The sequence below is a fragment of the Lissotriton helveticus genome, chromosome 10 (assembly GCF_964261635.1).
Source record: "Lissotriton helveticus chromosome 10, aLisHel1.1, whole genome shotgun sequence".
Classification (NCBI taxonomy): Eukaryota; Metazoa; Chordata; class Amphibia; order Caudata; family Salamandridae; genus Lissotriton; species Lissotriton helveticus.
Window position 1 is genome coordinate 252,708,908 of NC_136071.1, and position 16,599 is coordinate 252,725,506.

The 16,599-nt window shown below is 47.5% G+C and overlaps 1 protein-coding gene across 1 annotated transcript in view; it reads left to right on the top strand.

Moving 5' to 3' along the window:
- SMG1 (SMG1 nonsense mediated mRNA decay associated PI3K related kinase) overlaps nt 1-16,599 on the top strand; it is a 1,634,890-nt gene that overhangs the window by 1,437,551 nt on the left and 180,740 nt on the right. Inside the window, exon 56 of the mRNA XM_078665250.1 lies at nt 2,473-2,625. Within this exon, the coding sequence (XP_078521376.1) occupies nt 2,473-2,625 (153 nt within the window). The remainder of the gene's footprint in view (nt 1-2,472; nt 2,626-16,599) is intronic.

Below are 16,599 nucleotides of genomic sequence, written 5' to 3' on the forward strand. Positions count from 1 at the left end.
GACATGACATGAATTATTTAAAATGTGAGGTAATTAGTGCTTGGCGAAGGCTGGGAAATAAGTTCCACCCATTCCAGTATCATGCTGCATCAGTTCACGATTAACAGTATCACTGAACCATACTGCTTTGTAATCTAATGCACATCAATATGCTGAGTACGGATGTGCAAGGCGTCCGCTAAACGCCGGCTAGTGCACTATTTTCAATTATCGTGTGTTAGACTTGCCATCTTTTGGCGTGTTTCCCCCGAGTTTTTGCTTTCTGACCTCCCGGTTTTGACTCTGTTTTTGCTGGCGTAAAGTTTCTGCGCACTTTTCGCACTGCTGATCAGTGGATTGGTGTTTCCAAGATTGGATATTTGATTTACTTGTTAGTCCCTAGTAAAGTGCACTGAGTGTGCGGAGGCCTGTGACTCAAAATGCTACTTTGGGTCATAGCACTGATTGTGCCACCCACGTGAGTAGCCCTGAAAAGGTACCTCAGGCCTGCCATTGCAGTGTCTGCACGCAGTGTATAACTATCCTGTCAACTTGGCCCGTGCAAACACTGGCCAGTCCCTAACCATCCCTTTTCTTACATGTCAGGCACGCCTAAGGTAGGCCCAAAGTACCCCTGTGGGCAGGGTGCAGTGTATGTGAAAGGTAGGAAATGCCCTGGTGTGTGTGGCATGTCCTGTTAGTGAACTACAGCCCATTTCGTTTTTCACTATTGCAAGGCTACCTGTTCTCATAGGCCAGAATGGGCAGTTTGATTATAACATCTTATAATCCTAAACTGACCCAGGGAACAAGGTAGAAATTCAAGTTTGGTATGCCTGAACTCAGGATGTTAAAATACATCGTTCAGTGAAGGTGGTTTTAACATTCTGTGTTTGAAAACACCACTTTTAGAAAGCAGGTATTTTCTTGCTCAGTCATCCCGTGTGCCTCCGCTGGGCCCAGACCCCTGAACTTTAGAACTCATCTGGATCAAGAAGAAGAGCTGGAGAAGCTGTGAGGAGGAACTACCACTTTGCTGTGTGCTCTGGCTGGGCTGACCTGCAGTGGCTGCTTCTGTCTTGGGTAGTGAAAGGCCTGGACTGGACTTTCTGCAACCTATTTTGTGAGTCTCTCTAAGGGCTTGTAGAGCTTACCCCTGTTCACGAAGTCTCAGGGACAGCAAAGACTTCAAGCTCTTCTGCCCGCAGCACTGGGGACTGTGTGTTTTGTGCTGTATCAGAGGAAAAGCAACTTGACGATGTCTAAGACGCTGCTGCCGACTCCGTGTCCTGAATGCACCGCAGAGGGCACTGCAACCTTGGTCTCACTGATGACACCTGTCGACGCACCACCAAGCTGCTGCTTACTCCGCACCGCTTCACGGCAAAGCCTTGGCACCGTAGAGAGCAACTCCGCACCGCGACCTTGGTCTCACCGACAACCCCTGTTGACGCCGCCACCGAGCCGTTGCTCGCACCGCAACCTGTGGGCACCGCACTCTGCACTGCCTTGCTTCACGAGGACGCCTTGGCCACCCCAACACCACCACTCTATGCCAAAATCGACGCTGCTGCTTGCACCGTGGTTCGAGGGTAAGTCATGTGAAGCACCACCCTCATCCTGCACCGCAGCCTTGGCGCACCGACGCCGGCACCATCGACTCCTGCTCGTCAGCCGACAACAGTGATTCTACAACGACGACGCTGCTGCTTACACTGTGACGTGCTAGCACCGCGACGAGCACCGCCTTCATCTCGCACCGCGATCTTGGTCTCACCGAGCCGCTGCTCGCCCGGCGACCTGGGGGCCCCCGCAAGCCACACCGCTGCACTTCTCACCGCAGCACCCGACGCCAGCGCTCCTGATTCCATCAGAGAGGAGCTCGACCTGCAACACGAATGACTTCGAGGGCCTCCTAGCCCTGCATTTCTCACAGATACTGTTTGCGGGTCTTCCCGATACATTAGTTGGCCCGCAACCCCACGACCAGACTGAACTGTTGGATTTGTGGTTCACGACGCCGTGGTAGCCCGGACGTAGCTATTGACATTGAGGAACTTTATTTGAAACTTATTTTGATAACTAAAGACTTTTTTTTTTACATATAGTATTGTGGTTTTTTTTCGTTTTTGGATTGTTTTAATTATACAAAAATATTGGATATTTTTCTAAACTGGTGTGGTGTCCTTGTGTAGTGCGTACACTGCATTACTGTGGGTTATGTACAAATGCTTTACACACAGCCTGTAAGATAAGCCTGACTCCTCGTGCCAGGCTACCAAGGGGGTGAGCAGGGGTTATTTTAGGAGTGTATCTTCCTTATCCTGACTAGAGTGGAGATTTTTGCCTGGCTTCGGTCCATATTTCTGTTGGCTTACATCATATATAATCATTCTGCTCCAAGATATGTGTATTTGTGAAATGCCGGTATGAGCAAATCTGCAGTTTCATAAATTTGAAGTACTTAATATATGGACCTTTTACTTGTAACAGGATAAGCTAGCTGCACTAGAAGCCAGTATTGAACAGCGTCTGAAGTGGGCGGGTGGAGCTAATCCTGCTTTGGCCCCAGTTCTGCAAGATTTTGAAGCAACAATCACAGAAAGAAGAAATATTGTTGTACAGGAAAGCAAAAGAGCAAACCAGGTACTGTTCCTACTTGAATTAATATTCTGTTTGACATTGTTGGTAATTGTGGCTTGTTAATGTAATCACAAATATATGCACCTCAGCCAGATTACGAAAAAAAATCTCCTGTTATGATTACAATGCAAAGTCAAAGATAAATTGGAACGTGCTAGCAACTTTAAACTATGCAAAACATTACTCACACCCCTGCTATGCATTAATTATGCCCTCAAGCATGACATCATGGATGGCATCACTGATGGCATATTTGATTGCATCACTATGATCACATACAAAATCACCAGTGACTATATTCTCATCACTGCAATTAACACTTCTGATATTCGGAAATGTATCAATAAAGATGGCAATAAGAGCATTTCAAAATAATTTTTAAGAGCTTTTATACTGCGTCACCATAGTCTATAATATGTGAAAAAAGTGGATCTTTGCTATAGATAAAATGTACTTTACATTAATAGATTAAATTATGTTGACTTGCCTCCACACCCACCGTTAAAAGTGCATAATTTGCTTGCAGTGTAATATTTGACAATAAGGTCTTGTGAGTGCAAGATTCTAAACATCTAGTAAACCTATAAAGAACTCACATTTACTACTCAGTTCTGAGTCTCACAGTATCTATTAAGTACATAGTTTATCAGCTTGAAGTGAATAATTCACCTAGTAAGTGATTTGCTATGAACATACGTTTCTAATAGAGACTTCTAACAGCAGGGTCCTCACCTTAGAATATTCCCCAGGTGTCCGACTGGATCCGGAAATATTGATCAGTACCTCTGAGTACCGGTAGGTGGTGTTTGACCCTGTTATTAATATATTTTGAGCAATTGCTTTCCTGTGTGATAGGGACATGTCTCCCAACAAACCTTGTGGGGAATGTCACAGGCAGATGTCGGTGTCTGATCCGCATTTGGTCTGTGTTTGGGGTCTGATCAAGACTCCTGGGCCAGCAGCAACTGTCTGCTTGCACCCAAAGACGATCCAGGAACGAGCGATAAAGCTAATAGCAGCACAGCACAAGAAGTCTTTGCTTTTCTCCCAGTTCTTGTCTCAAGAGCCGTCTCTGGCCTGAACGTGAAGTCATTCTTGCGATCAGTTGTCTTCAAAATCGAAGTAGTCATCAAAGTCTGGTTAGTCGAGAAGCAGACAAAGAAATCGTTGAAGCAGTCTTTGTTTCTGGGTGGTGCCCATGTAGAGTGTGGTTCCGTCGACGAGTCTTCTGTTGACTAGCGTATGGGTGAGTGGCACTCCACTGCCAGCAGTTAAATGTACACCTTCTGGTTCACCCAGAATTGTCATATTCTCAGAATTGTCATATTTCTCTGGCTAACTTGTGGATCAGATTCCAGTCGTTTTGTCACCCTGCTTGGCCAAGGTAAGTACTTTGCTCTCCAGCAGGAGGAGCAAGGTTAAAATTAAAAGTTCTTCACTGAGTTCCTGAAAAGGAAGGGTTGGGGTAAATATCTGCAGCCATTAATTAGCTGTACCAGCCCAGGACCATTGAAAAATCAAGAGCGCCCAGACCTCTGGAGCCAACACAGGAGGGGGCTCCTCTATCTCAGAGGAGATTTGAACAGTGACTCCTGGATGGTATCTTCTTGAGCTGTCCCAGTATGCTGTGCATGAGGGTTTGGGAAGGGGTGGAGAGGTGATATGACATCCTAGGATTATCCAGGGGTGCCTGTCTTCTAGAACATTCCACCTTCGTTTAAAACCTGTTGCACAAGGCAGAGAGAGGGATTTTTGTTGGAGCTGGATTTTGGAACAGGATGGTGGTAACCATGAACACTAAAAGGACCAACCCTCTGATGCTCTTATGGACTAAAGACACTGTCTATAGTTAACCTCAAGACCAGCGAGTCTCTCGCCAGGGCAGCTGGTCCCCTTACACTCCCCCAAGGACCAGTTTGTTTGGGGTGGGGGGGGGGGGGGGATGAAGACCTGGACTTCTGCACCCACACAGGAGGTGAGAAACACTAGAGGACAAGAAACAGGAGAAAGGCTGATGCAGGAAGGCAGTGGAACATGCTTCCTGCATAGTGGCCACTTTAGGGGCCAGAAAGCTTGTAGAAAAAGCTCCTGCTGGCTATGCTCTCCATTGGGAGCAAAATGAACCCCCAATTGTGTAAAATAGCCCAACGGGGCCCGAGATATCACAGGGAGAAGGCTTTCACACCCCAGCCACCATACCCCCCGCCCCCTCCCAAACTACCGACTGAGAACCAAAGCGCGTGGAGCTCCGTAGACACGTTTTTCAAAACTCCCACGGTGGGCTTTTGCCCAGCAACCAGGACAGCGGTGGTAATAATTTATGAACCCCCCAGTGCCCCCGCACGCGCACACACACACACACTCACAAAGAGGGGCTCTGGAGGCCTTCAATGCCCTGGAGACTGGGGAAGTGCTGAAAGGAACAAGTAAAGGGGCCCAGGACCACATCTCTGGTTCCCCAACACAAGCAGGACTGGAGGAGCGCTGTCTGGTGCCCCATGGTAGAATTAAAGGGACCTGGAACTGCATCACTGGGCTCCCAATACGAAAAGGACTCTGGGAATGCCAGTGTTCATCCCTCCCCACCCATTCCCACCCACCCCACCTTCCCACCCCACCCCATCCCTGGGCACAGAGGAACAAGGGATCGCTGTCAATTTCTCCCCCGCCCCCTCCCCCCCCAACCTGTGGGGGGCCCACTCCCCCTCTCCATGTCCATATCTGGAGAGAGCGGTCGCCACCAGGCGGAGAGAAGCATGATTTCGGCTCCCATGGCAGCAGGGTGAGTTTCTGACCAGGACAGCCAAAGTTGTATTCCCAGAACTGCCACCAATAAAATAAGGTTTGGGAGGTTTCACCGTGTGACTGGCATCCTCTACTTAAAACAAATAAAATAAAAAGGTAGAAAACTAAAATGAAGCCACGCCGCTGAACAGGAATACAGCCAGAGCCTCTCATTAGGCAGTCACACTTATAAGGAGTGCCTCGTAATGCCCTCCAAGGATGAAATTGACGGTTTTTGGCTGTTCGTGGTAACCCCAGGGAGGTAGGGATACTACCAACTTTAAAAATAGTGTGGGCGGGCAGAAAGAGTGCAGCAGCTCCCCTCTGTCCCCAAAAAGGAAAGCTTTGAAGTACTGACCCTACGTTTATAGGGCAAAAGAAACAATGCCCCAGCCCACTCGGCTTCTCAGGGATTGTGAGGGTCTAGCAAATTATATTAATCATTTTAACTTGCTAGGATTAAGCTATATACTCTTTGTGATCGATTTAATAAATCCACCTTACCAAACCTTCTTCCCTGTTAAGTTGTCTTTTTTAGGACCCGAGCGACTTACTTTCTACTGAAAGTGGTTACTCCTTTTCATGTTGGCCAGGCTCTCACCATTCTGTGAGCCACATCATCCCTCTAATGAGAAAGAGAGACTCCATTGTTTGTATCCTGAAAGAGCATTGAGTTTTTATTTCAATCACACCAAGGAACAAGTAATACTAAGTGGAGGATCATCTCTTCATTGGGTTTTCTGGAACAGAGAAAGTTAAAGCAGACAAAAATGGACCATCTCTCAGTGGATAAAGAGCTTAAAGTGCTCAAATATCTGTTACACAATTGAGAAAAAGCACCCCCCCCAAACACCTATACAAAATGTATAGTCTCGTTCCAGGCCAAAAGGTTGCTACCAGTGCATTATTGCATGGAATACCTGCTCTGCAGATCTGTCAGGAAGCCACGTCAGCTTCAGTACACATGCTTACAAAGCACTACTTCCTCAGCAGATAGGTCATTGAGAGGGGCATTTTGTCCTCTCGGCCCCGCAAGTTTTTTGGTCCAAGCCAGATATGCTATGGTATCCATTAACAAGGTGAGAAATCTGTTATAAGTATCCCTCAAAAGAACAAGTTACTTACCTTCACTAATGATTTTTATGGAGGATACTCTGTCTGACCACAGATTCCTCACCAACCCCACCACCTCTTAGTTTTGTTATCTGTACTCATTTCTATTTAAAAAGCCACTGTCTAGAAGTCTCCACACTACGCTTACCAATTTGTCAATCTGTCTGTGTTTAAGGGCATAGTCAGCCTAGAAAGCACCTGATGTCAGCACAAATGGGTGCCATTATATGGAGTGGAATGACATCTGTGCAGAGCAACACAACCACTACCTTGAGGCACACATGGGAACTGCTCTGAAAGTTTCTGCATCCTTTCTGATGCCTAGGGAATTTCTGGTTAAAGCATCCACCAGAAAGATTGTTACCAAAGGTAATTAACGTGTTCTGTTGTCTCATATAATTATCAAGGGTTTAACTATCCTGTAGTACCTGTCAATTCTCTGAGTGCATACCATACCTGGTTGAAAACCTCTTCATTGCTACCAAGTCCTCTCATTATGATGAGCATACTTACTAAGGGTGTTAACAATTTATGTAATGTCACAATTTCTTTAAAAAAATCCCTTTTTATGCATCAGCTGTATGACGCAACATACTTTGAATAATTCTGGGTCTGCAGTGCACTATTACTCCAATAAATAGTTCCTCTCAATGGGTGAATGTGGATTATGAAAATGTACTACAGTTACTATTGTACCAATACAAAGACAGTGAGCCTAGTTATCCTATCATGTGTGTGTGTGTTCTTTCCAGTTATGTTAGCCAGATTCATAACATATCTGGACTTCACCTGACTTGAGTCCAAAGGATGGATACAGAATTGTGGCAAGCAGTTTAACATCAAAGTAGCCCACAATGTAACTATGGTAATACAAGTTTTTCAAACAACTGTTGGCTGTGTTAACTTTAAGTGCAAGAGTATGAATTTGTGGCAAATGTCTATTAGGATGAAGCTGCCTTTGATTGCGTTTTGAACTACTGGTCTCCGATATGCATGTTGGTTTTTTTCAGAACCTGCATGATGCCACTGTTCTGAGCAGAATGCATTAGTGTGTTTAATGACTGTGTAAGGCAACAGGATTTTTTGCAGGTTTCTCCCTACTTTTTGCCACAGTTGGACTATTAGCTGCTGGTTTTTCGACTCTTTGGGAGAGCGCTGAGGCCTGCTGTCCAGACCTCAGTGCCAGTGTTCTTACCCATTGCAAAAGGTATGTTTAATTGGAAACACCCAGTTGGCAATAACTGACTTACTTATAAGTCCCTAGTATAAAGTACCCAGGACAGATGTATGATGCCTTTACAACACAGCCAATACTACACAAATGCCTTTACCACTCATTTCTTTTTTTTACCACGTATATACCTTTACCACGCATGCCATTACAATAAGAATATAAATTTGCCTGGCCTACGAGAAGGTAAGTTTCAATTCTATTAAGGATCTATAAATAGATATATTAAAACGCATCACCCCTAAACTAAAAATATCCTTGCCACCAAATAACACTACCCGCCTTAAACCCTAAAAATGCCCTTTCCACTTAAATACCTCTATCCATCCTTAACCTTAAAAATATCCTTGCCACCTAAAATTTCCATTGTCACCCAAATACCCTTAACGACCCTAAACATAACCTTGCCAACCAAATTCCCTTACCTACCCTAAAAATACCCGTTCCTCCCAAAAAAAACTTTCCATCCTAATCCCTAAAAATACCTTTGCCACCCAAATACCCTTGGTCAACCTAAATCCTAAAAATACCCTTTCCAGCCTAAACCCTAAAGGGTTTAGACTGTGTCACAACGGTAAACAACAGATGCCAGTGGCTGATTACCATAACGTCTGTGGTGTCTAGGATCCAAACATGGCTTGTCGTGCGAGGGCTGGAAGATGATGAATCACAAGGCCATCCATGACTGTGAAGCTAAGCTTGCCGTTGCCGAACTTTACAAGAAGTAAAAAAAAAAAACTGTTCCGAATTAGTGTGTGAATGCATTCTTGTTTCTGAGACTGTTCCTGTGACTGCTAGTCTTCAAAGTCATTAAGTTCAGGAAGGCCAAAGAAGCATTAGAAGCACAAACATGGGTCTCTGTCGTACTGCCACTTGAAGTCGCACGACACCCCGGGCACCTTGAAGCCTAGAAGCAGCACGTCCACATAGGAACGAATTCCATCATTGATTCCAGAATGCCCAGATACCCCTGGGCCTTCGTTGACGCTTCAAGTCGGTCTTCGGGCACCAAGAATCCGAGCTGGCCTCCAGTCTGGTTACTGCTAGCTGTCATTGACTGTGCAACTCTGCCTCCATTTAAGGCTGGTTGTCTGCTCGAACCAAGTGCCTCAGACTCCAGCCCAATGCGGTGACCGACACCACCAGTCCGAATCTGGTACCGACATGACGGATGGTAGAAACGGAGCGGTTAGTTTTGTTGGACTCTGAAACACAACCAAGACCACAGCAGTATGCCCATTCATCCCCAGAAACATATCCGTATCATGACGAAGCTCATAAGGGCAATTCTGATGACTCCTATGATGATGGCAACCATTTTGACGATCAGTGGCTTAGACATCACACCATATGTTTGCCATTCTTACTCAAACCCAGACATGGCAACGAAGGAGTCCGCCTCCTTTGTAACAGTTAGGATGGGTGGCAGAGGTTGGAGATATTAGACCTCACTCCTGCACCTGCAGAAGTTAAGACCAGCATCCTTAACCCTGGACAAACAAGTCCTGAACCTTTAATGCCTTTTAATAAAGCCCTAACTGATGGGCATCTGGGCAAAGCCAGGATCTTATTTCCCCCAGTGAATAGACTAGTTGCAAGGTGCGGTAGGCCCGCCCATAGGATCCTGATCCTTAACAACAGACCTCTTAGTCATTTCAAGGCCAGAGAGCAATCCAGGCCCCCAGGGGCAATATTCTAACCAGCCCAACTCCACATCACCTCATTGGCAGCTTCTCTAAAACCAGATTGTTCTCTGGAGCTCATGATGGCCTGAGGAAGGCTGTATCACATTCTTCCTCCTCTGTGAAGGAGAATCACTTCCGACCACTGGGTGCACCAGATCATAGAACATGGTTATTCCCTTCCTGCCCCATCCCCAAGGTATACCATTCAAGGGTGCCAGCAACAGAGATTGACACAGACTGTTGTGCCAGATACTTCTTGATAGACTTCTAACCACAGATTCCTCACCTTACAATATTCCCCAGGTGTCGCAATGGATGCGTAAATATTTTGAGAAATATCTCTGCGTGCTGGTAGGTAGTGTCAATTTGCTCCGCATCGATGTAGACCACTTTGGAAGTGGTGTGCACCATTCCTATATATGTGCCATCCCAGTGTGCTGACATCAGTTACTTTCATTTCACGCCAACAGCGCATATCCGGAGCTCTACCTCGTCACTTCCTTTTTTACATTTTTTTTTTTGCTTTACTTTTTGTTGAACCCTTTTGAGCAATTTGCTCCCTGTGTGCTAGGGATATGTACCCTAAAAAATGTACAGGGTTTAAACCTTGTGAGGAATGTCACAGACAGATTTCTGTGTCTGATCCCTGTTTGGATTCCTACACCATGTACAAGTGGATGCACCCCAAATTGATCCACGCGCGGTCAATGAAGCATCTGTGGCAGAAGAAGGCTCCACGTCATTTCTGGTCCCCCTGGACGGTCATTTTCCCACTCCAAAACGTCTTCCTCACAGTTGGGTAAGCCCAAGAAACACAGAAATAAGTGGAAGTGTTCTTTGACTTCCCATGTGCTTAGAGTTCCCGCACCCCACCTGCAGAGGTGGTGGCTGGCCCCCCTCCACACTTTTCCCAGTTTCTTGGAGCCGGAGGTGCCCCCGCCCAATTAAAAGAATTTTATGATTCCATGGAGTACAACTGCTACCTGAAGAGGGGGATGAAAAAGAGGGATATGAACCTTTTGAGGAGGCCCCCTGACCAAGCAGACAACTGGTATGAGGAACTGGGCGATGCCAGTAGTCTGGATACCTCCCCTGACTCTGGCATACTTAACCCTCTGGGCCCTGTTTCGTAGGAAGACGCATCATTTGGAACCGTGATGCATAGGTCAGCAGAGGTCCTTGACTTGTAACGGCCAGCCTTCGAAGTCAAGACCAGCGTATTGACAGAGATGCTTCAGCCAGGATCGAGCTCTGCAGGCCCTTTGCCCTCCTTTAATGAGGCCCTCACAGACTTTCATCTGGACGCCTGGGCTAAACCTTGCACAGGGGCTCCTGTGCACCACATGGTTGCCCTTCGACATTGTCCCGCCTAATGAGAACCAGCCTTCCTCTCATCCCTCTGCTGAAAGCTGGGTTAACCCAAATGCATTCCCTTCCACTCCACCAGATAGGGAATCCTAGAGGCTGGTCACTTTTGGGAAGAGAATCTTTTCTTTCACCAGCTTGGACTTGCGGTCAGTGAACACCGAATGTCTCTTGGGCTGATATTCTCATGATCTATAGGACTCTTTTGCACAGCAGCTGCACATGCTCCCTGAAGAGGACCAAGCCATCCTGAACAAAGCATTGGTGAGCGGTCAGTACACAGCAAAGTACTCCATTCGGTTTTGACTAGACACCACAGACTCCCTAGGCAGGGCCATCCTCTACGGAAGCACTTCATTGCTCCACCTGGTAGAGATCCATGGTGTTCTGGGGAGACACTGGTGCCTAGCCGTCGGACAACTGGCTTCTCAGGGGATGTCCAGAACACCTTGATGGACATGCCCTTTGATGGCATTCGCATTTTTGGCAAAAAGGCAGACAGTGCGTTGGAGTGCTACAAGGACTCCTGACCTACGGCCAAGTCCTTGGGCCTGTGGGCCTGTCGGACTCTCGGCCTTCTGCTTTTCGCTTCTTTCGTGGCCATGGAAGGGGCACCCCACAGCATTCACAGAGCCACAGGCCACCGCAGCAAAAACCTCAGCGTGACAGACGTGGGAACCGTTGAGGCGTTTCAGGGGGCCAGCGGGCGGGTCAGTCGACCACCACCACCTCCGCAGCATTCACTTCGAAACCTTCCTAGTCCGACCTTTCAGGCCCATCAGACCCCAGTGGGTGGACGCATACGCAATCATCTACACCACTGGCGCAACATCACTTCGGACAAGTGGGTGCCCAAAACGGATATAGCCTTAAATGGAGTAGAGTGGTCCCGGCTGATTTTTTGTCTAAATTACTGAATAAGTGTATGAGTAGTTTTTTGATCTGCTTGGACGAGCATGCCGAGAGAAATGAAATTTTAAATCATTTTTATATTATTTCTACTGCAATCAAGGAGGCGCTGTGGGTTGCAAAGAAAAACTCCCTAAAGCACAATAGAAAATGGTTCGACAAGAAATGTACTAATGCCTTATCAAAGCTTAGACATGCGATCCATAAAAGACCACGGGATGTAACCCAAATTAGAATCCTGAGGAGGGACTATAACATAGCACTGAAGGACAGGAAGGCCGCCATAAGAAAAGAGGCTTGGGATGATTTATGCGAGGCGTCACAATTAAAGGACCCGGCAGCTTTCTGGAGGGTTATTAATACCCCCCTCCTATATGAAAAAAAGGCATGTATGGAAATCGCCATCCCAGAAGATGAGTGGGTGGCGCACTTTTCCTCCCTTTACAAGGCTGTGGAACCAGTCCTCGATACAGGTCAGGACTTTATGTCCCCAAACATAGACACATCCAAAGTCTTGGTCGTAACCCTTCCTGAAGTTCTGGCGAGCTTGAAGGCAACCAAAGGGGGTAAGGCGGCTGGACCAGATGGTATACCAGCAGACCTCTATAAGGCTAATACTGAATTATGGGGGCCTTTGCTTGTCCAGCTTTTTAATGTTGCTCTGGCAAAGGGTTTAGTTCCCACCTGGCTTACATCGATTATAGTCCCAATATTTAAGAAAGGTGACAGGCAGAATTGCATGTGTTATAGGCCAATTTCTTTATTGGACTCCTCTATAAAAATTTTGGGGAGAGTAGTTTTAGATAAATTGCGAATCTGGTCAGAAGAGAATGGGGTGTTAAGCGATTTTCAATTTGGGTTTCAAAGGGGCTTAGGGACTATAGAACAAGGATTGAATCTGTTTATCCTGCAGCAGAAGTATGTACGGGTTAAAAAACAACGTCTATACCTCACCTTTGTTGACTTATCGTCAGCTTTCGATTGTGTTTCACACAATAAATTGTGGTCAATTATGGCCGAGTTGGGGGTAGACAATGCCATTATATGCTTCTTGCGAGATCTATATTCCGGGGCCAATGCAAGTGTCCGTTTTGGGAAAGACGGTGAATGCACTAGACAGTTTGGGATTGGTCGGGGTGTACGCCAAGGGTGTGTTTTAGCTCCATTTTTATTTTTGCTATATATAAATGGCTTGGAGAAACGTCTCGTGCAGGAGGGTAGGGATATGCCTATGGTGGGTGGAAGGCCTGTCCCTGCCTTGATGTACGCTGACGATGCCGTTTTGATGGCACGAACCCCAATGGCGTTACAAACCTTGGTTACTTCTTTTAATAGTTTCATGCTTGGCTTAGACTTAAAAATTAACTGTTCAAAAACCTTGTCCATGTATTGTGGGCCAAGATCAAGCAAGCATTTGAAACCCATTTTTATAAATTCCAATCCCTTGGAAAAGACCTCCACTTTTCCCTATTTGGGAATTCTGTTTCACGAAAGTGGATCATGGACTAGTGCAATCCATGCTAGATCCCTGCTGTTTTCCAAAACTATTATGGCCTTACAATGTTTTATGAGAAAATTAGGGAAAAACCCATAAAAGATATTTTAACTATTTATAGGGCAACCTGCTTAGCAGTAGCCACTTATGGATCAGGTTTGTGGGGTTACTCAAATATTAGCACAATCCAAATCATGGAAAATAAATTTTTACGCCACATCCTGTCTGTGCCTGAAAGTACTGCAACTATGATATGCCATGTTGAATTGGGAGTAATTTATGTTACTGACACGATTAGGATTCAGCCAATCCTTCTTTGGCATAGGGTGTGGACAAATGATGAATGTTTGGTTAATCGGGCTATTTTAAAGGACGTTTTAGCATTGGACAATATCAATGATTTCAAATGGATATGTTATGTTAAGAACTTTCTCAATGAAATAAATTGTGTTCAATACTTTGAGGACCCGCCAACTATGGCATACATATCAAGAAGAGATCTCAAAAATGTGTGTATTGCCCATCTCAGGGACAAAAGACACTTAGAGGAGGCGAGAAAAAAGACTGTTTCTGCTCACCAGGACATTTTATGTGGAGAGAAACTACAGCCATATTTATCCTTATATATGTCTAATCATGAACGCTTCCTTTTAACCCGGTTTAGACTCGATATTGTTTTTAGAGTCTTGTCTTTTCCTGTGATGAATTGCTGGTCGAAAGAATTATCCTTTTGCCCATGTGATGATGTCTCCCCACAGTCTGATATACATATTTAATTTTTTTGTAAATTTTATACCTTTTTTCGAAAGAAACTTATCATCCCTATTCTCAAAGACTTAAATATACGCAGATGTCGCTTAGCGTTTTTAGAGTGCCAGAAAATGGAAACTGTTTTTATGGTAGCCTCATTGGGTGAATTTTTTAAATCTATTTTTAAATGTCGCAAATCAATCCAAATGAATTAATCTCTTTGTTGCACATATGTATTTTAAATAATGAACACATGACTCCCGTGTAAACTGTATTTTCTTCATGCTACTTTTATGGTTATTCTTGTCTTTTTTAACCGAATAAAGTATTTTGAATCTGAATCTGAAGTGGGTGCTGCAAATTGTCCAAAGGGGCTACTCCCTCCCCTTCGAGACAACCCTTCCAGCCATAACACCTCCGTGCCACCGCATGTGAGGGGATCACTTGGCACTTCTCCTGCAGGAAGTTCAATAAATCAATCAATCAATCATAACATTTGTATAGCGCACTACTCACCCGGAGGGGTCTCAAGGCGCTTGGGGGAAGGGGTCCGCTATTGCTCGAACAGCCAGGTCTTGAGTTGTCTCCTGAAGGCGAGATGGTCCTGGGTCAGACGAAGGTGGATGGGGAGGGAGTTCCATGTCTTGGCTGGCAGGTAGGAGATGGATCTTCCTCCGGCGGTGGCTCTTCGGATGCGTGGTACCGCGGCGAGGCTGGTAGACCGTAGCTGACGGGTGGGCGTGTAGAAGGTCAGGCGGTCGTTGAGGTACTTGGGGCCCAGGTCGTGGAGAGACTTGTGTGCGTGGGTGAGGAGCCGGAACGTGATCCTCTTGTTGACGGGGAGCCAGTGCAGGTCTCTCAGGTGGCCGGAGATGTGGCTGCGACGGGGGACATCCAGGATGAGTCGTGCGGAGGCGTTCTGGATGCACTGGAGTCTTTTCTGTAGCTTGGCTGTGGGTCCGGCGTAGAGGGCGTTTCCGTAGTCCAGTCGGCTGGTGACGAGTGCCTGGCTGACCGTCTTCCTGGTCTCGGTCGGGATCCATCGGAAGATCTTGCGAAGCATGTGCAGGGTGTGAAAGCACGATGAGGAGACTGCGTTGACTTGTCTGGTCATCGAGAGAGAGGAGTCCAGGATGAAGCCCAGGTTGCGTGCGTGATCTGTTGGCTTGGGTGCGGTGCCCAGGGCGGGGGGCCACCAGGAGTCGTCCCAGGCGGAGGGCGATGGTCCCAGGATGAGGACTTCCGTCTTGTCAGAGTTAAGCTTCAGGCGGCTGTTCCTCATCCACTCGGCGACGTCTTTCATCCCTTCGTGTAGGCTGGTTCTGGCGGTGTCGGGGTCTCTAGTTAGGGAGAGGATCAGCTGGGTGTCGTCGGCGTAGGAGATGATGTTGAGGTTGTGTTGGCGTGCGATGGCTGCGAGAGGTCTCATGTAGACGTTGAAGAGGGTGGGGCTGAGTGATGATCCTTGCGGTACGCCGCAGATGACTTCGGTAGCCTCAGATCAGATCTGTGTTCTTCCGGCGAGGAACGAGATGATCCACTCCAGTGCCTTCTCTTGGATGCCGATGTCGCTGAGGCGTTGAACTAGGGTGCAGTGGCAGACCGTGTCGAACGCTGCAGGGAGGTCCAGGAGGATGAGTGCCGCTGTTTCCCCGTTGTCGAGCAGGGCTCGGATGTCGTCGGTAGCTGCGATAAGGGCGGTCTCGGTGCTGTGGTTGGCTCTGAAACCGGACTGCGAGGGGTCGAGGGATCCGTTCGTCTCGAGGAAGGCGGCAAGCTGTCTGTCGACGATCTTCTCGATCACTTTAGCAGGAAAAGGGAGGAGCGAGATGGGGCGGAAGTTCTTGAGGGCCGTGGGGTCCGCTGTTGGTTTCTTCAGTAGGGCGCTGAGCTCGGCATGCTTCCAGCTCTCCGGGAAGGTGGCGGTGTTGAAGGAGGTGTTGATGATGTTCCGGAGTTGGGGTGCGATGGTGCAGTCGGCCTTGTTGAAGACGTGGTGGGGGCAGGGGTCGGTCGGAGATCCGGAGTGGATGGTGTTCATCGTGCGGGCTGTCTCTTCGGTGGTCACCGTGGTCCAAGTGCGGAGGGTGGTGGTGGGGGGCGTTGGTTCGACGGTTGGGTGCGTGGATGGTGCGCTGAAGCTGTTGTGGATGTCGGCGATCTTGCGGTGGAAGAACGAGGCGAGGGAGTCGCAGAGGTCTTGTGACGGAGTGATGTCGTTGTTGCTGGTGCTGGGGTTGGAGAACTCCTTGACGATGCTGAAGAGTTCCTTGCTGTTGTGGTCGTTATTGTCCAGTCGTTCCTTCAGTGATTTCTTGGTGGTGCGGATAAGCTGGTGGTGCTTGCGGGTGGCGCGTTTGAGGGCGGTCATGTTGTCAGTGGTCTGGTCGAGGAGCCAGGCTTTCTCGAGGGTGCGGCAGGTCTTCTTGGAGTCCTTGAGTTCGTTGGTGAACCAGGATGCCTTCTTGCTCCTGGGTCTGCTGGGAGGGTTCTTCAGGGGTGCGAGGTCATCGGCGCAGGCGGTCAGCCACTGCTTGAAGTTGCGGGCTGCTTCGTTGGGGTCCGTTGTGCTGGCGGGTGGGTTCTGGCTGAGGGAGGTGGTGAGCTGGTCGGAGGTGATCTTGCTCCAGCTTCTGTGGGGAACC